Consider the following 13,256-nt stretch of genomic DNA (forward strand, 5'->3'; position numbering starts at 1 on the left):
TTGTTAGGTCACTAACTTAATCAACTTAGAATTTCAGTTAGTTCAAAAGATTTTTTCAATCCAACTCAACCATAAATCATAGAATTTTATCACAATCTCTTAGTGGTAACATTATCAACACATAATCAAGTTTAATTAAGTAAATAATTTAAACATGGAATAGTGGGTGTTTAGCTACTAAGATTGAGAGAAAACTATAAGTGTTTGAAAAATTGTTGAATCCAAGGTGAGAAAGAGAGAAAAATCTAAGAAGCTATAAAGCCATAACCACAAAGTTGTCCATCCATCCATGAGGAAGAAAAAAAGAAAAGGGGTTTGGTATCATGTGATCGCCCAACTTTGAAGTTTTAAAGGCAAAAAGGTACAATCTTCTGCTGCTCGTCAAAGCGCCATCCTTTATTACTTCGTCTTGTCCAAAATCATGTGGTATCTCGCGTAATGTCCTAAATCAGTGCACCCACGAAAAAGAATAGGCCCTTGCTTGATCTGCTTTGCGCGTGCAATTTTGTTCGCCCCACTGCCCCTTCTCCTTCTGTCCTGCTTCACTCACTCCACTCTTCCACTGCTCTGCTCCTTCCTCTTTGTGGGGAGAGAGATTTAAAGGGGCAATGAAAGGGAAGGGAGAAATGGTGATAAAATCAAGGATGAAATGGGTTGGTTTGGTGGGTATTGTTCTTTCAGCGTTTTCCCTCTTCACCCATTTCTTTCTTGCTAGGTTTACTCAAGAGGGTATTTCTGAGTTTCAATCCTCTGTTACAATCTTCTCGTGGAGACCCGTTTTTGAACATGCAGTTTTCCCCCCAAATGTAAGATCTCAATCTCTATCTCTATCTCTCATTTTTGTTTCTAGAGATCTTTACTTCTGGGTTTCTGCTACGATTTAAAAATAGCTTCAAATCTGGGTTCTGGGTTCTGGGTTGCTCTGCTTCGTTGATTTTCTCATGAATTTGTGTCCGGGATCTTGTTGTTCAGCTTGTTTTTGGCTGCATCAGCTTATGTTTGTTGTTGTTGACTGGTTCAGAGTCCTTTGTTTAGACGGCTTTGGGGCCCTGTTAGGCAGCTGGAGTCTTTGCATCCTGATGCTAATCCTAGACAACATTATCCTGGTATGCCCTCTTCCTGCAACAGATTTTCCTCATATAGAGAGCTTGAATCAGTTTTAAATCTTCATTGCCTTTTGAAATCACGTGTTAGGTTAGCTATTGATGTTCGTAATAGGTTTAGATTTTTATTGAAGTTATGAACCAAAAGTTTACAGCAAGGACCAAAATACTGTTTATGCAATGTTTAGGGGCTGACCATTGTATTTAGATAGTTTAGGGACCGAAAATAGACAGTTTAGAAGTTCAGGGACTAATTTAAAGCCCTTGAGCGGAGTTAAATTGTCTTAATCTATAGTTTATGTTTATGCTTTCGTATATAATATTCTTGTAAGATCCCACCTCGGTTGGAGAGNACCTAGACATGATGAAGAAATGCAATATAAGCAGTCAAAAACTTAACCTTGAGGAGAAGCTTGAAAGGGAAAGTCTAGAGAGGACAATATCGGCTAAAGGTGAGTTTGGGTTGTTACAAATGGTATTAGAGACAGACACTGGACAATGTGCCAGTGAGGAGGCTGAGCCCCGAAGGGGGGTGGACACCAAGCGGTGTGTCAACAAAGACGCTGAGCCCCGAAGGGCGGTGAATTGTAAGATCCTACGTCGGTTGGAGAGGGGAATGAAACATTCTTTATAAGGGCATGAAAACTTCTCCCTAGCAGACACGTTTTAAAACCTCGAGGGGAAACCCGGAAAAAAGGTCTAAAGAGGACAATATCTGCTAGCGGTGGTATTCATATACATTTCTAGCTAAGAGCGTTTGCTTCGGTTATGTCTGCATAGAGTAAGGTTATTTTTTAAGTGATAGGTTCTTCTTCTTCTTCTTCTTCTTCAAGATCTTATAGTTTTATTTATATTGCTCTTGTTAAATCAGAATCTTAGAAACAATATGTTCTCCTGTTGCTCTCCTTGACGTGCTTTGTCCATTGCCTTTCAACTATGCAGAGCTGATTTTAAACTAGTAGCTCCTCCCCTTCCCTCTCGTATCCAATAAGAATTTCGTTAATGACGTGTTTTAAACGATGCATTCCTGAACTAATCATGTCAGCAGATCCCTCATTACAATCAAATGGATTCATCTTTGTTCGGATACAGGGCGGATTCCATGAGATCAGGAATTCGGTAAGGATGTAATGGTTTGATCTCTTTTATGATATTAATATCAGGTTATGGTAGAAAATTGAAGGAATTGCATGCTTCGTCTTCTAGATTTGTGATGTTGTTGTCGTTGCTCGGCTACTTAATGCCACCTTAGTCATTCCCGAGATTCAATCGACCACGAGCAGCAAAGGAATCAGGTTTGAACTGATATGATTTATCTTACTACTACTTTTCATGGCTCGAAAAAGCACTTTTTTAATTGAAGTTGTCCTGTTATCTTCTTGCAGTTCCCAGTTCAAGAGTTTTGCTTACCTCTATAGTGAGGACCATTTCATCACGGCCTTGTCGAAAGACGTTAAAATCGTGAAGACCCTTCCGAGAAATCTTAAAGGTGCTCGGAGGAAAAAGGAGATCCCGCGATTTAAAGCACCGTACTTAGCATCTCCGTATTTCTATCGGCGCCATGTACTTCCTGTTTTGAAGAAGCACTTGGTGGTTGAACTAGTTGTCTCTGATGGTGGATGCATGCAGGTAAGGAATGCTCTTTGCACTCATTCTTTATATTTGGAACTTTCTCTTGATCAGATATGCTGAATACACATCTTATTATGACGTTGTTCCAAGCCCACCGCTAGCAGATATTGTCCTCTTTGGACTCTCTCATTCGGCTTCCCCTCAAGGTTTTTAAAACACGTCTGCTAGGGAGAAGTTTCTACACCCTTATAAAGAATGCTTCGTTCTCCTCCCCAACCGACGTGTGATCTCACAATCCATCTCCCTTCGGGGCCTAGCGTCCTTGTTGGCGCTCGTTCCCTTCTCCTATCGATGTGGGACCTCCAATCCACCCCCCTTTGGAGCCTAGCGTCCTTGCTGGCATACCGCCTCGTGTCCACCCCCCTTCGGGGCTCAGTCTCCTCGTTGGTACATCATTCGGTTTCTGGCTATGATACCATTTATAACAGCCCAAGCCCACCGCTAGCAGATGTTGTCCTCTTTGGGCTCTCCCTGTTAGGTTTCCCCTCAAGGTTTTTAATATGCGTTTGCGAGGGAGAGGTTTCCACACCCTTATAAAGAATGTTTTGTTCTCCACCCTTACAAAGAATGCTTCGTTCTCCTCTCCAACCGATGTGGGATCTGACCTTTTGGTCAATATTCTTTCATTTTCATTTTCCATGAACGCTTGGTTTTTACATTACAAAATTCTTTCGAAACTCATTGATTGTACTCGTTTAGGCTGTCCTTCCGCCTGATCTCGAAGAGTACCAGAGATTGAGATGTAGAGTTGCTTTTCATGCTCTTCGATTCAGAATGGAAGTTCAGGATCTTGCCACCAAAATTCTGCAGAGGTAAATATTTGAAATATTTTGAACTGTTCTTGAGACTGTTCTTACACCTAACTTTGCATGTAGGCTTAGAGCTCCAGGCAGGCCGTTCATAGCCTACTATCCTGGGATGACACGGGAGGCATTAGCGTATTACGGTTGTGCTGAACTGTTCCAGGTACATTATTTGAATCTTGTTTACATAACATTATTGACGTTCGATATGTGCTTTTGATTCGAAATGAAATCCAGGATGTACATAACGAGCTCATTGAGCACAAAAGATCGTGGATGCGAAGGCGCGGGATCATCAAGGGGAAGCTTTCAGTGAATTCTGAGGAGCAACGACTCAATGGTTCATGTCCTCTAATGCCAGAAGAGGTAAGCAATAAGGTTAAGCTGATATTGTTTGGTTCAAATGGTTAGATCGAAACGGAGAAGTAATTTGTTGCTTGTCGATCGGCAGTGCTCATGGATATCCTCCTTTTATAGGTCGGAATTCTTCTCCGAGCTCATGGATATTCATGGGACACCATTATTTACGTGTCGGGCGGAGAAGTTTTTGGTGGACAAAGAACCTTGATTCCTCTCCATGCTATCTTTGAGAATGTTGTTGACAGGACTTCCCTTAGCTCCCCATGGGAACTTAATAGGCTTTACGGTCGCGAGATCAACGTCGGTAGCAACTATCCAAGGTCTCCACCTTACATTTCAAAGGAGCAGAAGCCTGATGCATGGAAGACAGACGGACCACGTCCTCGCCCATTGCCACCACCTCCGGCAAGGCCAAAGTACCCACATAACATAGAAGGCTGGTGGGGTTGGGTAGCTGAGAGTGACATTGAGCCTGAAAGTACTGTGATTGAGTTGAGAACCAATGCCCATAAATTGCTTTGGGAAGCTATAGATTACTTCATATCCGTTGAAGCCGACGTTTTTATCCCTGGTTTCGACCGTGATGGCAAGGGGCATCCAAATTTCGCGAGTTTGGTGATGGGCCATAGGCTTTATCAGTCAGCTTCCCTTAAAACATATCGACCCGATAGGTATCGTCTTCGCTATATTCATGTATGTGCCAATGGTTAATGATTAAAGATTCATTGTTTTCTTCATCCTCGTTGTCAATGCAGAAGAGAAGTAGCAACTCTGTTAGCAGAAACCAGAGACCACCTATATCAAGCGAACTATACATGGCTGAGATCGATCCGTCGACATCTAAGAAAATCAATACTTGATGGACTTATGGAGGCATCAACACCATCAAAATCGATATCGTTCCTATCTCATCCAGTTCCCGAATGTTCTTGCTCGAGACAGGACCCAGCTCAATTGCAAGCTCAGGCTGCTGGTGGTGGTCTAGGAGCTGTGCAGCATTGTCGTGGTTGGATGCGAAGCGAGTCGGGAATGCAATCAAAAGATAAGCAGAACGAAGAAGATGGCGACGAAGATGATCCAACGTCGGAATCGTTTTTCAAGTACAGTAGCGAAAACCGGGTGGAGGGAAGTGGAGATATGAACAGCAAGGAAGCTATTCTGTTGAATGATCAAGAAGAACTTGATGGAGGAGAGAGATAGCCATTGATAGCAACAGTTTTGTAAATTTTCTTTGTTTTTAAGGCAATATTTGAAAATTTTTGTAAAATTGTGAAATTTTAGGTTTTATCTTGTTTTTGAGATGTCCATCATCCAATTCTTGAGTAGGGGTAAAATAGTAATTTACTAGGGTTTAGATGGGCCTGAGCCCAAAACGGAGGCCCAAACCAAGGCCCAAGGAACTGTACGGTGTAGATTAGCAGGCAGGCACGCTCAACGACCAACAGAAACCTTTCAATAATTTCAAATTAATTAAATATTAATAAAAAAATTAAATTAAAACAAAAGGAAGAAAATTCAATTTGAATTCAGTTCTTGACGACCTCCTCCTCTTCTAGGGCTTCCATTGCCCTCCAACTCTCTACTCTCACCGTTCTTGTTCTGTTACTCAGCCCTCTGGATTCTCCACGACACTCGTCTTCCATTTCTGCTCCTCATCAGCTTCTTTCTTCTTGAGCAATCATAATCTTCAATTCGAGGCACTGTGTTTTTTGTTGCTGGATTCCGATTCCCAATGGTGAAAACTTCCAAGTCCGTCCAGGAACGCTTCGAAGACGATGGCAACGGTATTTGATTTTTATTTAATTTCTGGGTTTTGAATTTTGATTCTTTGAGTTTTTGTTTACAAGAAATGAAATGTTTCGTGGGTTTGATTTTGTTTGGTGGTGTTAGGAGAATTGGGAGTAAAGATTGAGGGGAAGAGTGGGGACAGCAAGGCGAGTGATCATCGGTCTAAACATTCAGAGACTGAGCAGCGGAGGAGGAGTAAAATTAATGAAAGGTATGCTGCTGCTGCCTAGACTTAAACGTCTACTGCAATTAATTAGTAAAAAACGATATTTTTTTTCTCAGCTTTATGGGCTGATACGATCAGCCTAACAGAGGGATGCTTCCTTTTTCTTTTCTTTCTTCCCTCTCGTTTTGTTTTCATCTTGTGTAAGTGCTGTAAAGGAAGCATTTCTTTTCTTCTTTTCAGTTAGAAGTGAAACGTTGATTAAAGAGTTAACCATTTTGTTCAAGTTTTGAGTTCTTGGATAGTTATTTTAAGTGAAAAAAGAGTGCAGCGGATTGTTTTGGTTTCTCAGTTAAAATGTGAGATCGTGGATGTTATAGTAATTCGCATATTTCTGCCTCATTTGAATATTTATTGGAAGTCTCTACAAATTTCGCTTTGTTCAGGATTGTTGTATGAACAGTAGCACATTGAGGATTAGTTTTATTAAGATCATTTTCTTAGTCCTCCTTTAGATGCTCCCGAATTTTGCTCCTGGAAATGATATGTAAAAAGTTCTGCTTGACCTCATGGCTAATCTTAGAACAGGTTAAAGGCTTAGGTCCCGTTGATAAGCATTTGATTTTTAGTTTTAATGTTTAAGTCCCCATTGATAACGATTTGGATTTTAGTTTACTGTTTCTAAAAATTTGGCATGTTTACTCACAATTTCTTTGGTATGTTTTCACTTTCTTTTAAAGCATTTTTCAATCCTTAGCAAAATTTCAAAAACTACCTGTTTTTAGTTTTCAAATTTTGGCCTAGGTTTAAGCTTGATTATTAAGAACAGAAATTTAAAAGCAAAGGAGTTATGAAACATATCCTTAGTTTGTAGGTATTTTCTCTTTTCAGTTTTATATGACCTGGTGTTCTCAGATTTATTTGGATCTTGGTAACATTCTCATGTTTTTGTGAAATATTGTATATTCTAATGGGGCAGATTTCAGATTTTGAGAGACCTCATACCTCAGAATGACCAAAAAAGAGATAAGGCTTCATTCTTGTTAGAGGTATATCTATATATTTGTAGAGTACATTGCCAACCCAACCCGTCCTAGTTGTGAGATTCCTTTAATTAGATAAAGTCATCTTTGATATATTTTACTTCAGGTAATAGAATACATTCAGTTTCTACAAGAGAAGTTAAATTTGTACGAAGGGTCGTGCCAAGGTTGGAGTCCAGAACCTTCAAAATTGATGCCATGGGTATAATCTTCATGTGACTATTGTTTTTACTTTGTCATCCGCCAGCTTGAGTGGCTTTCTTGCTTCTTTTTTGTAGACATTGAGTTAGTAAAGGTTTTAAATATGCTTTTAATGTAAGGAACCCTTTCAGGATACTAGTTCTTTTGAGAATATGAAAATCATGAATAAACATGTATTTTTTTTATTATTATTATTATGAAACTGTGAACAAACACTTAATGGCTGCCCTTTTTTTTACTTTTGACAGAAGAATTATAGAGCTTCTGAAAATTATGTTGATCATTCTCAAGTGATAAAGAGTGGTTCCAGTCATGAGAATGCTGTTTTCTCCCAACCAATGCTAACAAATGCATCAAATGTGATGGACGCTGACTTGGGTCCCGTGGCAGAATTAAATGCAGTCGATCATGCTCTTGTCTCTGCTTCTCAAGAACTCCCCATGACCATGCGTGCACAACCAGTTGTGTTTGACTCGGTTGGAAGAGGTAGTTTATCCACTGAAACTTTGGATGAACCTGCATCAGGATCAGAGAACATCTCTTCCAAGACCAAGACTGAATCGTTTCAGGGCAGAACCTCTACCAGCACAGGTTTCCGAAACCATGCTGTTAGTGATCGGGAGGATCTGACCATGGAAAGTGAACTGGAGAGTATCTCAGGTGCCTATTCCCATGGGTGAGCATCTGCCTCACGTTTTCTGTGATGTAACGTATGATCTTTCTTGATATAAAATCTGGAAGATACAGTCTTTTTTCTTCTTTATTTAAGTTCACATATCATGGTTTAGTAATCATAAAAATGTATAGTTGCATTGCTTGATGGAGGTTTACAATTGATTTAAGAAGGGGGAAAGAGGCTTTCTTGTAATTACCAGCACTTTCTTTTAAAAAATGTTCTCATAGGGCTGGAATTTTTCTGAACTGTATTTTAATTCATGTTAGCCATTTCCCTTTAGTTTTCTTTTATATTGTCATTGATATTGTTTCTGTCTCGAACAGGCTACTGAATACCTTGACCCAGGCGCTGCAGGCTTCAGGCATTGATCTGTCACAGACCAATATCTCCGTGAAAGTTGATGTTGGAAAACGAGCAAATAGAACGATGTCCATGTCCGAGGTATATAACCTTCACCTCGGTCTTTTTAAGTCTTCTCTTTCGCTTGCTAGTTTAATCGATGCCAAGTTGTTTCTTCTTTACATGATCGAAGATATTTCACCAGGATGACAAAAAACAATCTATGAACAATCAAGTGATGGCAGAGAGTTTACATGGCTGCTTCACTGAGAACACAGAACAAGCTCACAAGAAGCTTAGAACAGGGGTCTAGTGTGTTCTTCCCTTGTTCACTTCCAGTTTTTTTTCTTTAAATGGGTGGTGGGTTTAATCCTGGCCTTGTTTTTTTCCCAGGTCATGGTCTGTTAGCAACTGGGATGTCTTTGATTGTACATGTCTTTCTCCTTTGTCCCAGTTGCAATGGTATAAGGTTAAGTTGAGATAGAAAAAGCTTGCATTTTCTAATGTCGTGTACTTGTAATTTTCCAGATTAATGAGAGCCCCAAGAATATTATTAGTTGCATGGTTATGATGTCAAAACATTTCTTGATTGGACTCTGGAGCTCCAACGAGTTGCCTGTTATGGTCGATCAGTTTGTGGGTGGTCGAGAAAGACAAGAGCCCGATCGCAAAGGGTCACTGTCGAACTGAGGATCGAAAATAATCCAAGGATGAAACCTATATTCTATGCACTTTATATACATCAAAGGAAAAATAACCTAACAGTTCGAAAGTATGAACTGGAGTCTTAAACCTTCGCCCTCGAGAAAAAGAGTAAATGTTTACGAAAATGAATTAGACCTAAATATATTGGTTAATGAGCATTCATAGAAAGTTTCAATGGCCTATTTGACCCATAAGTGGAACAGAGTGGGGTATCTGTGAAGTCAACATAAATGAACATTGCCAAACACATAATAGAATGAAGGGTATTTTAACATATGTGAACACTCGTAAACATATAAAATATTGTGAGATCCTATTTAAGGTATTTCTTTTAATAGACATGTTTTTCTATTAATAGTGGACTTGAACTGTTACAAATATTGTTAGTACAAACATAATTTAATCGACCAAGACATTAAAATACCCTTCAATTTTTTTTTTAGGTAAATGAGCATCTTCACTCTGTCGGTCTAGAAACTTAATAGCAGTGAGTGAGTGGTTGAGTAGTGCAAAAGTTATGGTTAGGCCAAAATCAGCCCACCATTATAATTTCAGCTGCCTTGTGAAAAGTGCATCCTTGGATCACCCAACCAACACTTTTTTAATCCTTTTCCTCTCTCCTTTGGATCACCATTGTGCTCTCTTGGATCACTAAGCTCTTTGAAATCTGAAATTTCTCACTTTCTCTCTCTACAGATTGAATCCATAAGACTTTATTGAAAGATGGGTTAAATGGGGAATGGTGAGGTATTGAGTGCAAAGTGGGCTATGTTGACATTAATGTCACTCATTAATACTTCTGTGAGTGATATGATACCCAATGTGAATATCACACAAAGTCAACATAAGGTTTGAAGTGCAAATCTTGCAACTTTTGTGAGTTCTTCATCATGCCTAACCTATTGGGTTGCTACCCACTTTACAATACTTCATATTCATCCTCCTACTTACCCAATAAGAAAAAAAAGGGTTGAATTTGAGGGAATGCAGCTTCCTTTGTTAGTGCTCCCTATCAGTCACTTTGACTTTGTTAGTTCAAATTCGTTTAGTTAGCGGAACAATGACGTGGGACCTCCAATCCACCGCCTTTCGAGGGCCTAACGTCCTTCTTAGCACACCACTTTGTGTCTAACCCCTTTCGGAGTTCACCTTCTCGCTGACACATCACCTAGTGACAAACTCTGATACCATTTATAACCGTCCAAGTCCACTGTTAGCAAATATTGTTCTCTTTAGGTTTCCCTTCAAGGGTTTTAAAACGCGTATGCTAGAGACAGATTTCCACACTCTTCTAAAGAATACTTCGTTCTCCACCCCAATCGATGTGGGATCTCCCATTTCGGAGTGTCATCTAAAAAAGTTGTTAGAATATAAAGATGTGAGAGGGACAGAAGAGTTGATTATCTCTTGATGTTGACACAGTTGAAGAATGTGAAAATTTTTGGGTGATCATTTATTTCCCACTGTTACAAATTTTACTAAATCTAAACTTACAGCAAAGAGGAGAGGCTTTGTGTTCTTAAGAACTCATATTTATTAGTAACTTCAAGTCAATGATATCAGCCAAAAGCCTCTCCTCTCTACCATTCTAAAACTACATGGATACCTTCTCTTCTCAACTGATATACAAGTTTTAAAATCCCCTTTGATGATGATATCATGAGCTTCTCAATGGCTCTTCCCATGCTTCCAAACACTCGTGCGGATTTGTGTAGAAATAATCTTCTTCCTTCGGCCTATCTGGAATGACAACTCGTTTCTTCGAGCTCCCGTCGCGGTTGGAGTGAGCTTCCTTCATAGCTGAAGAGAACTCGTCCCACCCTAACAATCCATTGTCGTACTGATCGATTAAGCTAACAACCAACTTTCTGTCTAGAAGAATGGTCTTTTTGTACCCCAAGAATCTGAGAGATCAAAAAAATTTAGAACAAACACGAATCCTCGAGATAATTTGAGAAAAACGTCAAGGGAAACACTCTATATTGCAGTTGTTGCTTACCGACGATGTCCTTCGACGACTTTCGCCATGTTCCCGTCATAGGTAGGAACGAAAATGTCGCTCTCCAACGAGACGAGATAATCCAATGCAGCCATCTGTGATGAATGATTCTGAAAGAACCTTAAATCTGATGGTTTCAGCAGTGTCTCTTTTCTGACCTGTGTTTGAAGAACAAAGCATCAACTTTCAGAGCCTATAATTTACATCATTCAACTTCAAGTTTCATCAACTAACCAGATTAGGGAATGCAGATGCTAAACTTTCCATCCTTCTATCTCCACCATATATTTCTCCCGAAGCGATATAGATTTGAACATTAGGATCGATCCCGAGCGCACTTAGAACTAGCGAGGTTTCCTCGGGAGTCAATGGACACAAACCTTCTTTCCTTTTCAATTCCGAATCAATGACTTTCTCCTTCCACCATGGATAAGCATATCTTAACAACAACCACGGAGAGTTCGTCAAGAAAAAGTCATCTCGAGTATACAAACCAAATGTTCATCTAACGAAACAAAAATGGCAATACCTCATTCTTGTAAGTTCGTCGACTTCGTCATTGTTGCAACCTCGAGTACAACCAGAGAAGGCTAGCATATCCATTTCATATCTAAGATGAAGCACCAAAAAGGGACCTTTGTTCCTCAGCATTTGAACAACCTTTCTTCCCAGCTCCTCAATTCGGGAAGTAAATCTCAGGGCATTAAAATTTACCCGGCATCGCAGTTTTTGAAGCTCGATCGGCAGTCTATTATTGGCAAGTCGAGCATCAGTTTTATTCAAATGTACAACTTTATACTTCTGAAACAATGGAAGAATCTGCAATCGAAAAAGACCATGATATCAATCAATCAATCAATCAAGTAATAGAGAGCTCCAAGAGTCTCTCTTGTCATGAACATGAACTCAACCTGGTTATGGTAATATGATATGTTGGACCAACTAATAGGCGACAATGAGTAAATCGTTTTCGATTCAAATCTTCGTTCGAGCCTCGGAGGAAGCTTTCTCAATATCCGAACTTCATCTCTCAATGACAATACGAAATGATCAATGTCGAAAACGTCTTCGAACTCACTGACAAGAAACAAGACACAGATTGCAGCTATAACTAACTAAAGTAAATGGTAAACTTGAAATAAGAGATGGAATGCATTGTTCACAAACATACCTAGGATCAGCCCAAAAGGAAGTTTTATCCAAATTTGGAACAATCAGAGTAAGATTTAAGTATCTAGCAATGGCAACCATGTCACAGATCTACAAACAATGGCAGAATTCACAAAAGACAATCAGAAAACAGAGAAAACAGGGAATTAGCAGTTCTTAGTGAAAACAACTCACAGCTGCTCTCATTTGGTTGAGTCCTCCATTGCAAGAAACCATGAGATAGCCATTGTTCCTGTAAATCCCTGTGAAGAACAGATATTATAAGGAACAGACATTTGAAAAGATTAAGAATTAGATGAGCTTACTTTTTGGTGGAAGAAAAACATTGTAAGGAAGAGAAGAAGAAGATTGAAGAGGCATAGGAGAATCAAAATGGAAGCAACGAGAGGGCCAAGTTATGAAGAGCTTTGGTCGCCATAGCTCTCCTAAAGCCATAAGGTGAACAAAACAAGTCCACAGAAGCACTGTTGTAATTGCCCTCGTCATCCATAACTTCATTCTGGACCTCGAAATAGATATCGAGTTCTTCAACTTCTCAACCTTTTCTTCATCAGAAAATCTAAACCCCATTTTCCAATCACAACTGTTATTACACTTCTGATCGGATTCCTTCATTTTGCACATTGTAAATTGAAAACCCAAATCGACCCACTTCCCAAAAAGCTCTAAATTACAAAAGAAAACAGTGAATCGCTATTTTGAACACAGAAATTTCACTAGAAAATGGACTCCATCCCGAAATTGGGGTGAAACCCAGAAGTAAATGGACACAATTAACTGCATATTTTTGCTCTAATGGAAGCAAAACATGGGGGTGAAAGCCGAGTGAAAGAAATTGTGGGTTGTTTTGAGGAAAGGAGGTGAAATTGAGAAGCAAAAGAGGGAATGAAAATGGGGGTTTGATTTGGAAGGAGTAGAAATAGAGAGAAGGAGAGATGAAAAGCCATAAATCAAGGCGGACCCGTTGCTTTTGGAAAGGATTTGAGAAAGAGAGGAGAGGTCATCGTCATGGTTGAATTGAAGCTGTAAATATTATCAACTTTGGATTGTCTTGTTTTCTTGCCAATCGCCATTCACAACTGACAGCCTTTTCCCCATCTTTTTTGTTGTTGGGAAGCTTAAATTTTGTAGCTTTTTTTTCTTTAATAAATAAAAAAAAAGGCATTTTTCAAGTACAATAATGTTGGAAGGAACTTTGAATGTATAATTTAAATTGTATTTTGGTTGGGTTAATTAAGGTTTTTAATCATATGAAATGATGATTACATATATCA

At 39.4% G+C, this 13,256-nt stretch overlaps 3 protein-coding genes across 5 annotated transcripts; 2 read left to right on the forward strand and 1 right to left on the reverse strand.

The window, feature by feature from the left end:
- Positions 1-318: 318 nt before the first annotated feature.
- LOC111785369 (O-fucosyltransferase 27-like) lies at positions 319-5,206 on the forward strand. Its single transcript, XM_023665783.1, has 10 exons — positions 319-806; positions 1,022-1,106; positions 2,152-2,222; positions 2,310-2,398; positions 2,489-2,732; positions 3,435-3,547; positions 3,611-3,701; positions 3,776-3,904; positions 4,016-4,569; positions 4,654-5,206. The coding sequence occupies exons 1-10, from the start codon at positions 609-611 to the stop codon at positions 5,096-5,098; spliced, it is 2,019 nt and encodes a 672-aa protein (XP_023521551.1). The 5' UTR covers positions 319-608; the 3' UTR covers positions 5,099-5,206.
- A 207-nt stretch (positions 5,207-5,413) lies between these two features.
- Positions 5,414-8,670, forward strand: LOC111785881 (transcription factor BIM2-like). 3 transcript variants are annotated; one of them, XM_023666244.1, is made up of 7 exons: positions 5,414-5,682; positions 5,789-5,897; positions 6,829-6,898; positions 6,999-7,094; positions 7,342-7,769; positions 8,093-8,210; positions 8,302-8,670. In XM_023666244.1, the coding sequence occupies exons 1-7, from the start codon at positions 5,631-5,633 to the stop codon at positions 8,419-8,421; spliced, it is 993 nt and encodes a 330-aa protein (XP_023522012.1). In that variant the 5' UTR covers positions 5,414-5,630; the 3' UTR covers positions 8,422-8,670. The 3 variants fall into 3 exon arrangements, with proteins under 3 accessions (XP_023522012.1, XP_023522028.1, XP_023522020.1); XM_023666260.1 differs by having other exon boundaries at positions 8,314-8,670; XM_023666252.1 differs by having other exon boundaries at positions 7,345-7,769.
- Positions 8,671-10,240: 1,570 nt separating this feature from the next.
- On the reverse strand, positions 10,241-13,052 carry LOC111785873 (O-fucosyltransferase 34-like). The gene is made up of 8 exons (XM_023666236.1): positions 12,288-13,052; positions 12,157-12,224; positions 11,984-12,072; positions 11,724-11,889; positions 11,342-11,631; positions 11,047-11,251; positions 10,813-10,970; positions 10,241-10,717 (listed from the first exon to the last, which is right to left on the reverse strand). The coding sequence occupies exons 1-8, from the start codon at positions 12,604-12,606 to the stop codon at positions 10,471-10,473; spliced, it is 1,542 nt and encodes a 513-aa protein (XP_023522004.1). The 5' UTR covers positions 12,607-13,052; the 3' UTR covers positions 10,241-10,470.
- Between the last annotated feature and the right edge of the window lie 204 nt (positions 13,053-13,256).

This window comes from Cucurbita pepo, chromosome LG02, assembly GCF_002806865.2.
Source record: "Cucurbita pepo subsp. pepo cultivar mu-cu-16 chromosome LG02, ASM280686v2, whole genome shotgun sequence".
Classification (NCBI taxonomy): Eukaryota; Viridiplantae; Streptophyta; class Magnoliopsida; order Cucurbitales; family Cucurbitaceae; genus Cucurbita; species Cucurbita pepo.

Excerpts from the sequence above, each read along its gene's own strand:
- LOC111785369 (XM_023665783.1), top strand. The coding sequence starts at position 609 with ATGAAAGGGAAGGGAGAAATGGTGATAAAATCAAGGATGAAATGGGTT. Across the intron at positions 1,107-2,151 it reads TCCTAGACAACATTATCCTG|ATCCCTCATTACAATCAAAT; the intron begins GTATGCCCTCTT and ends TCATGTCAGCAG. Across the intron at positions 3,548-3,610 it reads GCCACCAAAATTCTGCAGAG|GCTTAGAGCTCCAGGCAGGC; the intron begins GTAAATATTTGA and ends CTTTGCATGTAG.
- LOC111785881 (XM_023666244.1), top strand. The coding sequence starts at position 5,631 with ATGGTGAAAACTTCCAAGTCCGTCCAGGAACGCTTCGAAGACGATGGC. Across the intron at positions 5,683-5,788 it reads CTTCGAAGACGATGGCAACG|GAGAATTGGGAGTAAAGATT; the intron begins GTATTTGATTTT and ends TGGTGGTGTTAG. Across the intron at positions 5,898-6,828 it reads AGGAGTAAAATTAATGAAAG|ATTTCAGATTTTGAGAGACC; the intron begins GTATGCTGCTGC and ends CTAATGGGGCAG.
- LOC111785873 (XM_023666236.1), bottom strand. The coding sequence starts at position 12,606 with ATGTGCAAAATGAAGGAATCCGATCAGAAGTGTAATAACAGTTGTGAT. Across the intron at positions 11,252-11,341 it reads GACGAACTTACAAGAATGAG|ATATGCTTATCCATGGTGGA; the intron begins GTATTGCCATTT and ends GTTGTTGTTAAG. Across the intron at positions 10,971-11,046 it reads CATCTGCATTCCCTAATCTG|GTCAGAAAAGAGACACTGCT; the intron begins GTTAGTTGATGA and ends CTTCAAACACAG.